The sequence below is a fragment of the Panthera onca genome, chromosome B3, assembly GCF_046562875.1.
Source record: "Panthera onca isolate mPanOnc1 chromosome B3, mPanOnc1 haplotype 2, whole genome shotgun sequence".
Lineage (NCBI taxonomy): Eukaryota > Metazoa > Chordata > Mammalia > Carnivora > Felidae > Panthera > Panthera onca.
The window spans coordinates 141,254,153-141,271,847 of NC_138344.1; the positions used below are offsets into that span (position 1 = coordinate 141,254,153).

Here is a 17,695-nt window from a genome sequence, read left to right on the forward strand (position 1 = left end):
TTCATTCATTAATTCATTCACTCAGCATTCACTCAGCGCCAACTACTTTCAACATTATGTCCAGCATGACCAGTATCTGGAGCATCTAATCTCCTGGGAGAGATGGATGGACACACACACACACGCACACACACACACACGCACACCAGTTAAGGCAAGGCCAACTTAACATGAGGGATACAGTAAAGTACCAGCAGATGTCGGAAGTGTAGCAGACAGGATTACTCAGCCTCTAAGCTGGCGGGAGGGGAAGGCAAAGGCACACTGGGCTGGGGCATGGGCAGGGGTCCAGAGCAGTCAAGTGCGTGGCATGACTGAGAGTCATGAACGTTAGCTGCCGATAGCATGGTGTGGCGGGAGCGTGTCAGAGGCCAAGGACAGCATTTGCTGTCAAGTGCTTCACACACTTGAAAGTCTGTGCCAAGATGCTTGCCCTTCATGGGGTAGAGGCCACAGAGAATGAAATGACATCGTTAACCCCTCTCTGGGCAAGTTAACCCTGGAGTCACAGAATGGAGCTGGGGAGACTGGGACACAGGCTGTTACTGCACGATTCCTGAGCAGACAGCCTACACCGGGACACCGGAGATTCGATCAACCGGACAAAAGTGCGGTCTGTGAAGAATGCTTTGGGAAAGGCGATTCGGGATAAAAATAACCAACAATCTCTTCAATAATTCAAGCTCTTCCATTCTGAGGTGGCCGAGAGACCATTTGTCAGGGACGTTGTAGAAACAGTACAGGCAGGTTGGAGACCGAAGAGTTTAATGTTCTTTATTGATGCCAAGAATCTCTGATTGCCTCTCATTTTGTGGAGTGACAATCTTATCATAGAGTGTATTTTATATTTTGATATCAGTAGTGAATGGTGTTTTGAATCCATGGAAGAACCAACCCTTGACTTTGGGATTCTATATTATGTCAATTTTCCAGGGCGGCTGTAACCAAGTAGCATGCACTGGGGGGTGGGGGGGAGTGGGGGAGAGGGTCTTAAGCAGCAGAAATTGATCACTTCATTGGTCTGGAGGCTAGAAGGCCAAAATCAAGGGCTCGTCAGGCTTGCCTCCTTCCGAGGGCCACAAGGGGAGGATCCGTCCCAGGCCTCCCTCCTTGGTTTCTGGACAACTGTCTTTTTCCTCTGTCCACTTTTCCTGTGTCCTAACTTTCTCTTCATATATGGCCATCAGTCCTATTGGATTAGGGCCCACCCTAATGACCTCAATTTTTAGAAAATGTTTATTTATTTATTTTGAGACAGAGAGGGAAAGTTAGAGAGCAAGCAAGGGAGGGGCAGAGAGAGGGAGACAGAGAATCCCAAGCAGGCTTCTCATTGTCACCCAGGAGCCCCACGAGGGGCTTGAACTCATAAACTGTGAGATCATGACCTGAGCTGAAATTGTCAGACGCTTAACCATCTGAGCCACCTTGGCACCCCCCTAGTGACCTCAGTTTGACTTCATGACCTCCGTGAAGACCCTGCATCCAAATAAGGTCACATTCCGGGGTAGTAGAGGTTAGTCCTTCAACGTACGAATTTTGGGCTGACACAGTTTAACCCACAACACTAAGTGAAGGGCAACTTTTCTTTGCTCTTAGAATATAATCAGACCCCCCCACTTTTCAGTGCAGGGGTCAGCAGCAGTAAATACAATGATGCGGTCACACGGCCATCACGAACATCTATCTCTAGAACTTTCTGATCATTCCAAACTGAAACTCTGTTCCTGTTAAACACTAACTTCCCACCCCCCCCTCGGCCCCTGGCACCCCCAAGTCTACTTTCCATCTCTATGAATTTGACTCCTCTAGGGACCTCATACAAGTAGAATCATGCAATATTTGTCCTTCTGTGTCTGGCTTATTTCACTAGGCATAAGGTCCTCAAGGTTCATCCGTGTTGTAGCAGGTGTCAGATTTTCCTTGCTTTTAAAAACTGAACAATATTCCATTCTATGTATACATCACATCTTGTTTATTCATTCGTCTGTGACAGACACTTGGGTTGTTTCCACATTTTGGCTGTTGTGAATGTTGCTGCTATGAACAGGGCTGTGCAAATATCTCTTCAAGACCCTGCTTTCAACTCCTCTAGGTACGTGCCCACTAAAGTAGAATTTTCTACTTTATTCTTTGAAGTGCACATATGACTCTTTAAATCGAGTACACGGCCACACTGGCAGTTTGGAAAATACTGTGTTCTGTGGCTATATTCCCAGCCCCAAGCACGGTGCCTGGTCCTGGATTAACAATTTTTGGAGAAATGCTGAATTAAACAATAGACACACGAGGCCTACGTTTCTGGGTAATTTTGTTTTTTATTACTTCTCTGTGAATAAAGGCTACAGAGCTTCTATTTTCCTATCTGTTTTCCACACATTGTACTGTATGCTTCTATTAATGCCACGGAATGCTTTGGTTCTATTGTCCTTGAGAGTATACATCGCTTATGACAATGACAACAGTTTCTGGTCTTGGGCCACCAAGTATTTCAAAATGACACAGAACAACAGACTGTTTAAGTGTTTGGGCGCAAAACCCATACATCATTAATTAAGTGCTCAGAGGTCTTTCTTGGACTCTCCCCATGGATCTTTTTCTTAAGTTGTTTTTTTTTTTTAATGTTTATTTATTTTTGAGAGAGAGACAGAGCATGAGCAGGGGAGGGGCAGAGAGAGAGGGAGACACAGAAGCCCAGGCAGGCTCCAGGCTCTGAGCCGTCAGCACAGAGCCCGACGAGGGGCTTGAACTCACAAACCATGAGATCATGACCTGAGCCGGAGTTGGAAGCTCAATCGACTGAGCCACTCAGGTGCCCCCAAAACATAGCCGTTTCATATTCTAGGTTAAGAGCGTGATAACGATCTTTATCATCTCAAAAGCAAGTGGACTGAGCTCTTGTTAATTGTAATTTTGCTCTAGTGCAAGTAACATCTTCTCTGAAAATCTCCAGCTCAATTTTTCTCCTGCCCCACTTCTGAATTTTCTTTTTTCTTAACTCTCCTTAGTTGTGGTCAAAGATCATATCTTTAAAGTCATAAATGAAGAATATTAACATTCTTCAGAAGAACCCTCTTTTAATCACTTATTTATAATTATCATTTCCTTTCCAAGTTTAAGAATGCCACAGTCAGCTTTTTATACCAATTCTCTGCTGTATCCTAATATGTAAAACTGCCAAGTGGAGTAAGGGTAGGGTTAGGATGGGATTTGAAGGGGGAAAGGTGGGAAACGGGAAGACAGACAAGGGTAAAGGTCACAGTGCACCTGCGTTAAGTCTTGTCCTCTAAAACCCCCTTCTCTATAGCACCTGCCTCTTTTTTCATGCACATATTTTATTGATTGATTGATTGATTTGATTTTTTATCATTAATTTTATGCTTTATTTATTTATTTTTTAAATATGAAATTTATCGTCAAATTGGTTTCCATTATAGCACCTGCCTCTTGCAGTCTACCTGTGCTGGTCGGTGGCCGGGGTGGCTTTCTGTGACCCTGCTGCCTCCATTGCCCTCTGTATTTGGCCCGCATTTCCTTTTCCTGCCAAAATTCTCAAACACGCATCTACCTGTGCTCATCGTTTGATGACCAGCAGGCCCTGGCTCCTGTCCCCACTGGTCACCAAGATGCTCCTGGCCACCCAGCAAGCTCTTTGCTACCAGATGGAGGCCTCATCCTCCATGATCCGTCCTGCAGAGGATTCTGTGAAAACGCCCACCTGTTTGCAACACTCAGTGCTTATAGTTTTTTCACTTATTTTTTTCAGATGCTTGTGGTTTTTTTAATTAGATATAATCTATTGTCAAATTGGTTTCCATACAACACCCAGTGCTCATCCCAACAGGTGCCCTCCTCCATGCCCATCACCCACTTTCCCCTCTCCCCCGCCCCCCATCAGCCCTCAGTTCTCAGTATTTAAGAGTCTCTTATGGTTTGTCTCCCTCCCTCTCTGTAACTTTTATTGTTTTCCCCCCTTCCCCTCCCCCATGGTCTTCTGACAACGTCCTGTTAGTTTTCCCTGTTTCTCTTTCCTGATGCTCCTTTGGAATTTCTTTCTCTCCTAGCTCCCGCTACCAGTAGCCCTGCTTCTGTTGACTTTCCATTCTCACCTTTAGAAAGTCCATTAACAACTTCTACCCAAATCCCATTCTTTCTCTGGCAGGCCATCTCCAATCTCCATTTGCTCCAGGCATTTTGAGTGGGATGCTTGCCATCTGTCTTGGCTTTCCCACCTCTCCGGCTGTCTGCCCTACAGGCACGTCCCTCTGGCCCATCCCTCAGTCTCTCTTTCTTCCCTCTGGCCTGGCCTCACCCTGGGCCACTCCAGCTCCAGGCCCTGCTGTCCTGTCCACACACAGACTCATCTCTCTAATGCAGTCTTAGCAGCCACTGGCTTGTGTGCAAGCCTCCCACCTTCCTCCTGCCGGCTGTGTTCAGGCTCCTCCGCCGGCCCTCCGGGCCTCCCCTACCTGGCTCTCCCCGCCTCTGTGCAATCTCATTTCCCACCTGTCTGCAATACAAGCCGTTCATTCCTATCAGACCAGCCCTTTGGCCGGTAGCAGACCCCGGATCACTGTCCTTCCCATCGTCCTTCAAGCACTGGGACGGTCAAACCAACAGTGCCCGCAGCCCTTCAGGGTCCCACACGTGTTTTTCCTGTGAACAATCCCTCTTGTCCCCTTGTGCTCTGTCTTCCTGACCAGGTCCCGGGTAAGGTCTTCAACCTCCCTTCTGCCCATGATGTCCAGTGATGTGTAGTGCCAGTTGTCACTAACCCAGACGCCAAACGTGCCACTTGCAGGGACAGAGCCCCCGCCCTCACCACGCCCTCTGCTTCTGCCTCTGAACCCAGTGAGGCCCACGCACCGTCCTGATGGAAACTTTTTACTCATATCTCATTTCACCTACAGTGTGTTCAACCCATACAGGCGAATACTAACAACTTGCAACCCTTCAGACGTGTAAGTGAATTAGAACATGTAAGGGAATCACATGTGGTTATATCGTGTAAGTGAATTGTAACAATTGTGTGACAAGGAGCTCAAATGTTGGCAGTCTCTCCTGCGCCCAGGGGATCATCCAACGGAGACATTCTTCTCTCCTGCTTCCTCCTATGTTATTTACCAGCACCGGTACTTGACGCGGAGGGTGGTGGAACTCCAGTCATTAATGCAGTGTGTGAGTGTGTGTGTGTGTGTGTGTGTGTGTGTGTGTGTGTGCGCGCGCGCTGGGAAAGTTACACACTGGTGGGTCCGGGTGCCTCTCCTGCTATGGAACTTGTTCGGAACTCGCTGTCTTCCCGAGACGGAATGCACACAGCTCTCTGGGCTCCTGGAACCAGTTAACAAGTGTGTAATGTGACAAATCTGTACCGCAGGGGCCGATCAGAGGGGAAGGAGCAGAGCAGATGTTGTGGCTCCTTCCCAGGCCGCCCAGACTGTGCGGCCTCAGGTGCCCGGCCTCCATTTGCAGCGGCAGGCCGCCTCTCTCCCCGCCCGCGAGCCGACGGCCGCGCGGAGTCACCACCCCGCGCTAATCCTCCCCGGAGGCCGGACCTCGTGGCGGCGGAAAACGTGTGGGGAGAGGGGCGCGCCGCGGCCGGAGGACGCGGCCGAAAGCGGCGCCGCTGCGAGGGGGAAACGCGGCCGAAATGGGCTGGCACGCAGTCCATGTTTGGGCCTGGAGCTGCGGGCGGGCGCGGGGACGGGGCCTTCGGGCAGCGCGGGCCTCCGCGCCCGCAGTGGGGGTGGGGAGGGGCTCCCCCCGGCCCGGCTCCCCGCGCGCCCGCCCCGCCGCTGCCTTTGTCCCCCGCCCCCCCACCCCCCCTGCGTCCCGCCCTCCCGGGGACGCCGCGGTCCCGAGAGGCGGCGGGGTCCGGCCCCGGCGCCCCCGCAGGCCCCCAGCGCTCGGGCACCCGGCCGCCCGGCCGCGTCCCCGGCCCCCGGCCCCGCCCCGCCGCCCCGCCGCCCCGCCGCCCCGCCGAGGCCGCCCCCTGGCGGGCAGCGCCGGCAGCGCCGGCGTCGGGCCCGCGCGGCGGCGACGGCGGCGGCGGCGGCGGCGGGCCCGGGGTTGCCATGGTAACCGGCCGCGGCCGCCGCCACAGCAGGGCCGGCCCCAGCGCCAGCGCCGGCCGCGGCTCGGCTCGGCTCAGTGTGGGGGTGAGCGGCGGCGGCGCGGCCGGGCCGGGGGGGAGCGGGCGCGGCCCGGCGGCCTCAGCATGGAGGACGGCTTCTCGAGCTACAGCAGCCTGTACGACACGTCCTCGCTGCTCCAGTTCTGCAACGGTGAGGGGCGGCGGCCGGGAGGGCGGGGGCCGCGGGCGGCGGGGGCCGGGGCGGGCGCGGGGGCGAGGCCGGGGCCGGGAGGCCGCGCAAAGTTGCGGCGGAGGCGCGCGGTTCCCGCCGCCGCGGGCGCATTGTGCAGGCCCGCGGGCCGCGCCCGGCTCGCCCCCGCCGCCCGCGCCCCGCGCCCCGCGCCCCGGGCCCCGCGTCCGCGCCCGCGCCGGGCCCGCCAGGGCGCGCGGGGCGGCGGCCGGGGGTGCCGGGGACCCGCGGAGCGCACGGGGCCGGGCGGCGCGTGGGGAGGCCGGGGCGGCCGCGGGCGCGGGGACGTGTTGCTCGGGGCCGCCCGGTTCGCGTCCGCCCGGGAGGGTCCGCGGGAGGAACTCGGAAAACAGACCGCCGAGTAGCACAGCACTCCCTGGGGAGGTGCGCGGTGCTCGTGGCGGCCGCAGCCTGCGAAGCCGGTCAGTTCTACTTTGGGGAAACCGCCGCCGTGCAGCGCGGTGCACAGGAGCGGCGAACCTGGCTGGAACGTGCTCGCACTGTTTTGTTTACGGGCTGGCAGATCTTGTTGCATTTAAAAAAAAAAAAATTTTTTTTTTTACAGGAGGGAAACAGTAAATAACTACCAATATGACATCTTTAAAAGAAAAATGTAATATTCTCGTGCTTGAAAGGCTTTATTTAGTCTCACTAGCAGGGTTGAAAAAGATTTTCACACCACAGCATATTTTATGAGAACCCGACGTATGATAATTCATGCACAAAAGTTAACCAGTTTTTTTTTTTTTTTTTGACGTCGGATTTATTGCTTTATCAGAGGGTCCCCAAAGTTTGTCAACGAAGAAACAATGTGTGTTGTATAGAATTTGCGAATAATTTGGCATTCTAGGTGCTGTGACAACTTGAGCAATTTATTTTTGCCATTGTAATTGTGGTTTAGGGAAACTTTTCTAGCTCATCAACACCTGCCTGCAAATGGGAGGTATTAGCTGTAGCAATGAAGATCCCTGGGTGTGTTGACTGTTCCTCTATAATGATAGTTTAATTCCTGGTGGAATCGATCTCTTTTTCGTGGAAGCGTTTTCCTGATCGTTTTAGCAGCCTATAATTTTCATGTTAATCCCATGCAGGCCTTCATTAACTTAGTAATGCGCTCTTCAGTGGAATGAAAGTTTTGACTCTCCAGATGTAACGGCAGTTTCCCAGAGCAGAAGCCCTGTGTTTTCGGTCCTCAGGAGGTGTTGAAGGCAGATAGAGTGTATCTGATGCTCTGGGAGCCACTGGCATCCCTCACAGTTTGCAGTCGTGGGTCTGATTTTGCTCTCCCGTAGGTTGAATAGAGTTCTCGGCAAAATTTTGAATAGTTTCCTTAAATGACCTACAATCAATCCTATTTGAATTACTATTTTTTTAATAATGTTTATTTATTTTTGAGAGAGAGAGAGCGAGCGCGGGGGAGGGGCAGACACAGAGAGAGGACACAGAACTTGAAGCAGGCTCCAGGTTTTCCTTGTCAGCACAGCGCCCAATGTGGGGCTCGAACCCACGAACTGTGAGATGATGACCTGAGCCGGTCAGACACATAACCGACTGAGCCATCCAGGCGCCTCTTGAATTGCTATTTTTTTAAAAAAAAATTTTTTTTTTTCAACGTTTTTTATTTATTTTTGGGACAGAGAGAGACAGAGCATGAACGGGGGAGGGGCAGAGAGAGAGGGAGACACAGAATCGGAAACAGGCTCCAGGCTCCGAGCCATCAGCCCAGAGCCTGACGCGGGGCTCGAACTCACGGACCGCGAGATCGTGACCTGGCTGAAGTCGGACGCTTTAACCGACTGCGCCACCCAGGCGCCCCTTGAATTGCTATTTTTGATGTGAAGGTAGTACAGCCTCCTACATGTTTTCGATAAAAATCCTTTTATGTTAGTTGTGAAAAGCATGTGGCTGAAAATTATATTAAGTGAATTTCAGGCAGGAAGGGTTTTGAAACATTAATATGTGGGCATATATGCTGACAGTTTGATTTAGGTTATGAAAACGAGCCTAGATATTTTTATTTGAGCAGTTGTTTGGGGGCCTGGTCATATGTTCCTAAATAGCAGCTCAGTTGTAAAGTTGACCTACACATCTATTCATGAGTATTTTGGTTTTCTGCCTTTTTTTTTTTTTTTTTTTTTTTTTGCTGTTAATTGCTCGTTTAGCAGTATTGATAAAGTATTTTACTGGAAATGATGTCTAGAAGCAAGTAAAGGCCAGCTCTTACATGTTGCATGGGTAACAGTTTAAGAAAAAATCACATTAAAATAGCTAAACTCCAACAGTAAGATCATTTCATCACACAAGTGAATGAATCATAAGTGTTGAATTTCTTTCCTCAGACGGTTCTTAGCTCTGTTTTTATTATGTTTTGGTTACCATATGAATAAACTTTACAGCACGAGTAGTTTATGGGGGCAGAAATGGATGTTAACGGGTGCTGTCTTAAGCAACAGATGTTTTGCTGTGAAATTCTTCACTTTAAGAGGCTCCCATTAAGTGAAAATATAAATGGATACAATTCAGTTAATGACTATGATGATTTGATTAAAGTACTTGATCGTAGCAACACTGTTTCCCCAAGAACTAAATTAAACATGTGGGTATTTCATTAGCTGCCTTGAAAAACAGATTTTTTTTTTTCTTTTTAAATTAGAGATTTACACGACAATGGCCAGGCTACAACAGTGTCATAGATGAACTCCTCCGTTTTCGGATGTTGCTGAAGCTTCCAGCTTTTGATGGTGACAGGAGCTGAAAAGTCATAGTCCCGTATTAGCTTCAGAAAATCCAGGCCATCCCTCTTCGTTGGGGGACGGTCACAGTTCGCATCCTCTTGGCAAGATAAATATATAAACGAGCGGGAAAAGAAAGCTTTGTTCGAATGAATGAAATCTCCGTCTTCCTCTGATCTGTTTTTCCTTGCTGTGCCCCCTAATTTGCAGCGGATACTATGTGTAAAGCCAGGCGATGTGTAGTTCATTCTCTTCTTTCAGATATCGGTACCCTGACTTTAGGAGAAAACTTGGGCAGCGTTTTTTTTGTGTGTGTTTTTGTTTCTCTCTCTCTTTTTTTTTTCTCCCAAGTACTTAGAACTCTTGTCAAATGAGCTAGAAACCGCAGACTTCTTTTTTTTTTTTTTTTTTTTTTTTTTTTTTTGGTACAGAGAGAGACAGAGCATGAACGGGGGAGGGGCAGAGAGAGAGGGAGACACAGAATCGGAAACAGGCTCCAGGCTCCGAGCCATTAGCCCAGAGCCTGACGCGGGGCTCGAACTCACAGACCGCGAGATCGTGACCTGGCTGAAGTCGGACGCTTAACCAACTGCGCCACCCAGGCGCCCCAACCGCAGACTTCTTTTACTGCTCCGGGAAAAACTGCACCAGTTGAAAAGTGAAGAAAAGTTATCATTGATAAGCCAGTTTAGGATTTGGGAAATACTTAACCGTTCTCTACTCCCTGGCTTCTCCAAAGCCTCCCGTTGAGGGAAGTGGTGTTACCTCCCTCTCTGGCACAGGAGGAAACTGAGGCTCAAAGAGATTTGGTGACTTTATGAAGCCACACGACTCGAAAGGCTTGGTTCTGAATCTTTTTTTGTTTCACTAGCAGCTTTACTGAGATATGACTGATGTACCTTTGAAAGTATACAATGAAGTGCCTTTTCACGTAGTCACAGAATTGTGCCCGCTTCACCGGTATCTAATTTTAGAACATGTTCATCAGCCCAGAAAGAAACCCCCTTGTCACTTGTCCCCCCCTTGCCCGAGACCCTGATGACCCCTAATCTGCTTACTGTCTCTGTTGATTCTGAATGTTCTAATGTAAACGGAATCATCCCGACATTCGACCTTTTGTGTCGGGCTTCTCTCACTAAGCATCGTGTTTTAAGGTTTGTCCAAGGTGGTAGCATGTGCCAGTTCTTGGTTCCTTTTTATGGCTGAATAATATTCCATTTTATGGATGTACCACATTTTGGGGATCTATTGTCCGGCTGATGGGGTTTGGGGCTGTTTCCACTTTCTGACTATTACAGAGAACGATGCTCTGAACGTTCGTATACAGGCGTTTGTGTAGACCTGTGTTTTCACTTCTCTGGGGCAGATGCCCAGAAGCAGAACTGCTGGGTCGTATGGGAGCTCTGGCTTTAATATGTTTAAGGAACCAATCTGAATCTTTTGACGTCGAAACTTATCTACCTCTTTTTACATTGCACCTTGCGGATGAGAGAGGAGCAGAACTGGAGGAAAGAGGGAAGTGGGAGCAAAGAATAAAATGTTGCTATTTCATTGAGTCACTTTGGATACTTTCCATCAGTTGGGGCTCACCAGGAAGCATTGTGCACACCCTTGCTGAGAGGCCATGGGTTGGAAGATCTCAGCCTTTGAGGGGACCTAACAGGTTACTTCATCTTGTGGTTGACCTTCTTAAGCCTTTGACCTGCTTCTTCAAAGCACAGCTCACCCAGGAACCCAAATGGAAAGCAGATGAACACAGAGCTGCTTCCGCCGAGGTGGCACAAGTACAGCACCCTGGCCCTCCTCGCCTGCCCCCTACCCTTACCCTGGTCCGGTGCACCCCTCCCTCCAGGGCTTGAAATCTTGGTTGGATGGGAGGATGCTTCAGAAGGTATATAGCTACTGTTTGAGCCGTTCCAAGGGACTGGAAACTCCTCTCTCTCCATGGAGTCCATTCCTTCTTTGGACAGTTCAGGCTGCCGGTTCCTATGTACGCTCAAAATTTGGCCCAAGTTCTGCATCTTGGATCCACAGAGAATAGGTTTAATCTCTTTTCCATACACTAGGTTGTCACATGTTTGAAAACAATTGTGGCTGCTCTTTCTGAAGTCTTCTTCTAGCTAAACATTACCATCGGAAAAAAAATATGCCTCATAAGATACAATTTTAATCATTTTGGATTGCCTGATCTACATGTGTTTCCTTTTGTCTGTATGTCTTTTAAAATTGGACATAACTGAATGTGGTATTCTAGACATGGTTTTTAAGCAGAGCAGAATAGAGTAGGATACTTCACCTCCCTTATTCTAAAGTTTATACTTCTTGTAATGCAGCCTAAGATAATAGCTCTTTTGCTTTGTACTTCTTACTGATCTTCACCTAAAATTCTTGTCTGTTTTATATGTGTGATGGGTAAGCTCTTTCTTTTCTTGCTTTTACCTTTCCTTTTTGAGGGTGAGTTTCCTCTAGCATGCAGAGCCCTATCAAGTTACAACACCGTTGTAATCTGGGGTGTGATGCTGTAAATAATCCTGGTGCTCAAAAAAGATATTTCAGCGTTATCATAATATGGAAGTTGGTCATTGCCTTAAAGGGTTATGATTCTGGATAGTAGCCTTGTCTCTGTCTTCCCTTGGAAGGTGTCATGAGAGACTATCAAATTCCTTCTGAAGCCGGTACATAGTTTAACTACCGGTTCCCTGATCTTCTTCTCCTACAGGTGTTACTTTTTTTGTTTTAAGTTTATTTATTTATTTATTTATTTATTTATTTTTAATTTATTTTTAATTTTTTTTTTAACGTTTATTTATTTTTGAGACAGAGAGAGACAGAGCACGAACAGGGGAGGAGCAGAGAGAGAAGGAGACACAGAATCTGAAACAGGCTCCAGGCTCTGAGCGGTCAGCACAGAGCCTGACGCGGGGCTCGAACTAACGGACCGTGAGATCATGACCTGAGCCGAAGTCGGACGCTTAACCGACCAAGCCACCCAGACGCCCCTTAAGTTTATTTATTTTGAGAGAGAGCGAGTGAGCGCAAGGAGGGGAGGGGCAGCAAGAGAGGGAGAGTCCCAAGCAGGCTCTGCACTGTCAGCACAGAGCCCAGTGTGAAGCTGGAACTCAGGAAACTGAGGTCACGACCTGAGCCGAAATCAAGAGTCGGATGCTCAACCGACTGAGCCACCCAGGCGCCCCCGGTGTTACTTTTTAATAACCAGGCGGGTCAAGTCAATGGTCCCTGCGACTTCCAGATGTGTTGTGAAATCACCATTATTAGTCTTTTGAGCTACTGCTGTTTATATTTTCTAGTTTTGAAACAGAAAATCTTTTTAATTTCTAAGGATTTATATTTTGAAAATTAAGAATAATTTGTTTAAAATCTTGAACATCTTTAAAAAAAATTTTTTTAATGTTTATTTTTGAGACAGAACAAGCGGGGAAGGGAGGGGCAGAGAAAGAGGGAGACAGAGAATCCCAAGCAGGCTCTGCAGTTGTCAGCGCTGAGCCTGATGTGGGGCTCGAACCCACGAACCATGAGATCATGACCTAAGCCACAACCGAGTCAGACGCTTAACCGACTGAGCCACCCAGGCGCCCCAAGAATTTCTTATTGGTACATTTGGTTCTCCACCCGGCAAGGAATTTATTTTATAGCCAAACCACAAGCATTTATGACATTATAAACAAACCCAAGCGTTTTGGTGGAAAATTCACAAAACTATGCTTAAAAAGTAACTGTTAGTTGGTTATTGCTAATTTCTGAGATAGTGTGAGCCTTTTTATATATCCTCTTAAAAAATAAACACTTTAGTTGGGTGGAAGGTAGATAAGGAAAGAGGAGTAACATCTTTGTTGGTAGTGTTGTAATCAGGTCAGGCCGTAAAACTAGTAACGTGAAAAACTTAATCACAGCGGCATTAAAAACCGTACATTAAAGCGTTGATTTTATTAGTAAGGACTTTAAATCGATGGTATTTGGTACTACTTATAAAAATCTCTTTCAGGAAAAAAATCTTTAAGCTTATTTTGAGAGAGAGCGCGTGCTCGCACGCACGTGAGCGGGGGAGGGCCAGAGAGCGAAAATCCCAAGCAGGCCCCACACTGTCAGCACAGAGCCTGACACTGGGCTTGAACCCACGAACCTCGAGATCGTGACCTAAGCCGAAGTCAAGAGCCAGGTGCTTAACTGAGCCACCCAGGCGCCCCGCTTTTGGAAAAAAAATTTTTCTTATTCATCTTTAAAGTCCTAGCTTATTAATAGGGGGTTTCTAGTATTAGCAAAATGTTTTAAATGCCAGCAGAAACATCGGTAATCAAAAAAAGTGTACTGTAAACTCGCAATGCTATGGAACTGTCAGTCCAGCATCCTACCCCTAGAAGCTTCATGCTTTTCTCACTAGATGTTTGACACATAGATTTAATATTCTGCTGGAAGCAGCAAGTGGGCTTGAATGCGGTCCAGGACTGGGGGTGTCCTGGGGTGCACACAGGAACAAGTGCACATCCTCTTTGGTTTACTTTAAAGAAATAGCTCTTTGCAAGAGTTTCTCTTTAAAGAACTAATTTCTAAAAGAAGAGTTAGGGAGGCATACTTCCAATTTTGTTTCCTCTAAAGCTGTATCCTTGTTGGAAAATACTCTTGGTGTGGAAAGCCACCTTTTTGCAGAATACTTAGTTGTGTCTTAAATTGCAATATTTATTCTGCCAGCTGTCTGGGAAAGAACTGAACTCTCCGGGCTTAATAAACTACCCTAGATTTCCCTAATAATCATCCTGGACTTCTCTCTCCTCCATTCTCCAGTCTCATTCGGCGTCATTGATTCTGCTGATCATCCATCCATCCCCGCCGCTCCGTTCAGAAGCTCGTCGTTCTCAGCGGGGTTTTTGTTTGTGTTTTTGAATGGCAGCCCCAAGGGGTGCCTGGGTGGCTCGGTTGGTGAAGCATCCGACTTCGGCTCAGGTCATGATCTCGCGGTCTGTGAGTTTGAGCCCCACATCGGGCTCTGCAATATCAGCGTGGAGCCCACTTCGGACCCTCTCTCTCTCTCTGTCTCTCTCTCTCTGTCTCTCTCTCTCTGTCTCTCTCTCTCTGTCTCTCTCTCTCTGTCTCTCTCTGCCCCTTCCTGCTGGTTCTCTCCCTCTCTCTCAAAAATAAATAGATTAGAAAAAAATGGCAGCCCCAAACTTGTCTTTCTGCCAGTCTCAGCCCCCTTCAAGGTGTTCCAAGGGTGTACATGGTCAACGTGTTGCTCATCGGGAGCTAGACATTCAGTGCTGCCTTCACAGTGAGTTACTTAATGACCCCAGGGATAGAAGGTGCTAGGAAGTCTAAGGAACCTCGTAGAGGGTTGCAGGGCCTTGGACTCGGGGCATGAGTATTGGCGTCTCCTAAGGAAGGCCTGTGTGAGTTCTTCTTTCCAGGATGAGTGGAAGTCTGACACTGCAAGGGGGTGGGGGGAGTGGGCAGGGTTGGGGGGGAGAAGAGCCCTCCAGACCAGGGCGAGGGATTAGGAAGTGGAGAGTGGAAGGTCCTCTTGGAAACTGAAAGGTCTCCTACGGGGAAAGAAAAAGGAGCAGAGTGGCTTGAGATGAAGGAGGGAGGGTCCGGTGGGGCTTCTCGGCCACACTGAGGGGTTTCATCTTCTTCTGAGGAGCAGAGAGAACGTGGCAGAGAATTTTGAGGCAAGGGAGTGACGTGGTCAGAGCCTCAGGGAGTTTTGAAAGGGGGCTCCCCCTGCAATGTGGAGGGTAGGCTAGAAGCAGAGGGGGAGGGGGCCGGAGTCTACTGCGTGAAGCCAGGGGATTGTGGTGCTGATTTCCACTCGAGGGGCACTTAGGGCCACCTCACCAGGACGTGCATCATCGGGGTCAGGGAGAAGAGGGAGCCAGGGATGACACCGAGACTCTGGCTCATCTGAGCGCCATTTGCAGAGCTAGAAGGAGCTAGAAGGATGGGCAGGCAGATGACGGTGCGGCTTGCGGGTGTGAGGGACTGTGGGCCATACAGGCTGAAGGGCTGCGTGGGCTGTGGGCTGTGGGGCGCGGAGCTGGGGAGGCATCCGGAATAGGGATACAAAATTCGAGAGCCATCAGTACATAGCAGCTGAAACCACGGTAGAGATGAGCTCACCTAGGGAAGAATTTGACACCTGGAATGCTCTTTCTGGAAGACAGACCTGATCACAACAGCCTCCTGATTGAAAGTCTTTGGTGCCCCCCTCCCTCCCCGGGCACCCAAGGCCCTTAGCGGGGGTTGCTGGCTGAGCCAGCTCCTTCTGCCCACCCCCCCCCCCACCTGCCTGAGTCTGGTGAGGCCTTTCCCCGGTGGCCACGTGGTCATCTAGTCCATAAATCTCTGTTACCACGATTATCCCAGAGGCCCGTCACTGTGGCTTATTTTCACGTGTCATTAGGCTGTCACCGCCTTCTGGGCAGAGTCTCCTGGTGATCATCTCGGTAGCTGTGTTTCAGCAATGCCCTCCTGGTCCCTAACGGCTCTCCTGGTCAACGCTGGTTAAGTGGGATCAGGGACCACCGTCCTGGCCCCATCGCACCTCCTCAGACACACGCACGGGCAAAGTGTCTCGCGTGTAACAGGTGTACCCTAAGTCGTGGTTGGAGAAAGCTGTCAGGCCACTTCCCTGCTTGAAATAAAGTCTGTGTTGATGTGTTCTTTATCGCATGTGTATATAGATGACCACGTGAAAGGCCTCGCCAGACTCAGGCAGGTGGGGGGGGCGGAAGGAGCTGGCTCAGCCAGCAGCCCCCCTAAAGGCCTTGGGTGCCCGGGGAGGGAGGGGGGCACCGAAGACTTTCAATTAAGAGGCTGTTATGCGGTGTGGGCGTATGACATCGTGTGACATCCAACTCTTCCCCTCATCAAAGAACGAGCGGACTGAGGCATTCAGAAGACCAGGCATTTCAGGCGAGGGACCTTGTCGGCAAAAGGCCAGACACGCCACTGGCCCGGTGGCGTCCCACTCGTCTGCACAAACATCACAGAATGCCGCTAGCTGGACGCCGGCTCTTGAATCCATAAGGAGAAACATTTGTCAAGAGCCCTTTGCGGTGCAGCGGGCTCCAAACACATTATTTTCAGCCAAAGTAATTGCCACAACGAGGTAGTTCTTGGCACAACCAGCATTTTTTAACATTACACGCGATTTGGCTCTTAAATCAGCCCCCCCCCCCCCAAGTTGTTTTATGTAACGAGAATTTCACCATTCCTAGAAAAATACGCTCCAGTCGAGAAACCATTGGGTGGACTTCGGACTTGCTTCTGCTAGAGCGTCCCTCCACATCTTAGCCGGAGTTACGGTGTCGTCAACAGCTGCAGATCCTAGGAGGCGAACTGAGGGAGGAGCCATCGTCCGCCGGGGAGTCACTCGCGACGCTTAACCGTTCTGGGCAAAAGCCGTGCAGACTGCTCCTCGGGGACCGCATGGGAGCTCTAATACAGATAATCATTCGTTAGCGTGGCTCCACCAAATTAGTCCTTTAGAAAGTAATTAAGCAGGACTGCCCACACACCAGTGCTCCCAAAGACTGAGATCTGGCTCCGTGTGTGATAGCTCTGCCTTCCTTGAAAATGGTCTTGTGCTGAGTCGCTGTAATTTAATTAGATACAAATATGTGTTCATACCGCATCTTGTACATAATTATAACGCTCTCACCACACGCTTGTCATTCCCAGACCGGACCTTGTGCTCTGGGAGGTGGGGCCGGGGCCCCTGCGTCTCTGGCTGCCCATGTGTAGGCCCCGCTGTGCTGTGTAGACCGTGGGGGGAGGGGAAGGGAAGCTCTCGGCAGGCAGCAGCAGGCGGCTCGGGCCTGAGCGCTTTGCAAGTGCCCCCTTTATCCTTGCCGTACCCCTTTGACGTGGTGCCCGTGATGATCCCCGTTTTGACAGGCCAGGCAGCAGAGGCCCCGAAGTTTGGGTGACTTTCTCAAGGTCCCCCAGGGGCGCCCGGGTGGCTCAGTTGGTTAAGCGACTGATTCTTGATTTTGGACCAGGTCATGATGTCACAGTTTGTGAGTTCGAGTCCTGCATCAGGCTCTGCGCTGCCGGTGAAGAACCTGCTGGGGATTCTCTCTCTTCCTCTCTCTGCCCCTTTCCTTCTCCTGCTTGTGCACTCACTCTCTCTCTCGCTCTCAAAAGAAATAAATAAACTTAAATAAAAAAAAAAAAAAAAAGGTCCCCCTGGCTGACACTTTTCAGAGCTGGGATTTGAACCCAGGCACTCAACACAGCGTTGCCGAGTGCCCAGTTACACTTGATGCATAGTGATGGGAACCTTCATGGACACAGAGGGGGCTTAGGAGACGGGTTCATTGTGTGCCTTGCATGCCACGTACTGGCTCAGACCTGCGTGCCCTTCCCTGGCTCGCGGTGGGGTCTCCGGACATGTTTCCTTGTCTTCACCCCCGTTTCCCTTCCCATCGCCCCGCTTCACTTTCTGAGACAGAAATCCCATTTATCTCTGAGTGTCTCAAAGTCCCACGGAAGTTCCCCCATAGCTTGGAGGACAGGCCCAAATCTGGAACCGCCTCCCACCTGCCTCCCTGGCCCCCCGGGGGGCCGCCTCCTCCCCTCCCCCCCCCAGCACCCTTGGATTCTGAAAAAGTCCAGAGGTGCTTGACATGC

The 17,695-nt window shown here is 49.9% G+C and overlaps 1 protein-coding gene across 4 annotated transcripts in view; it reads left to right on the top strand.

Annotated features, from left to right (window-relative positions):
- EML1 (EMAP like 1) overlaps positions 1-17,695 on the top strand; it is a 184,791-nt gene that overhangs the window by 49,183 nt on the left and 117,913 nt on the right. The window contains exon 1 of one of the 4 annotated variants that reach the window (XM_060620735.3): positions 6,061-6,281. The exons of 2 other annotated variants lie outside the window; for them this stretch is intronic. In XM_060620735.3, the coding sequence (XP_060476718.1) occupies positions 6,215-6,281 (67 nt within the window). In that variant the 5' untranslated portion in view covers positions 6,061-6,214. Of the gene's footprint in view, positions 1-6,060; positions 6,282-17,695 lie in introns of those variants that run through there. One more of the 4 variants, XM_060620737.3, reaches the window with a different exon arrangement.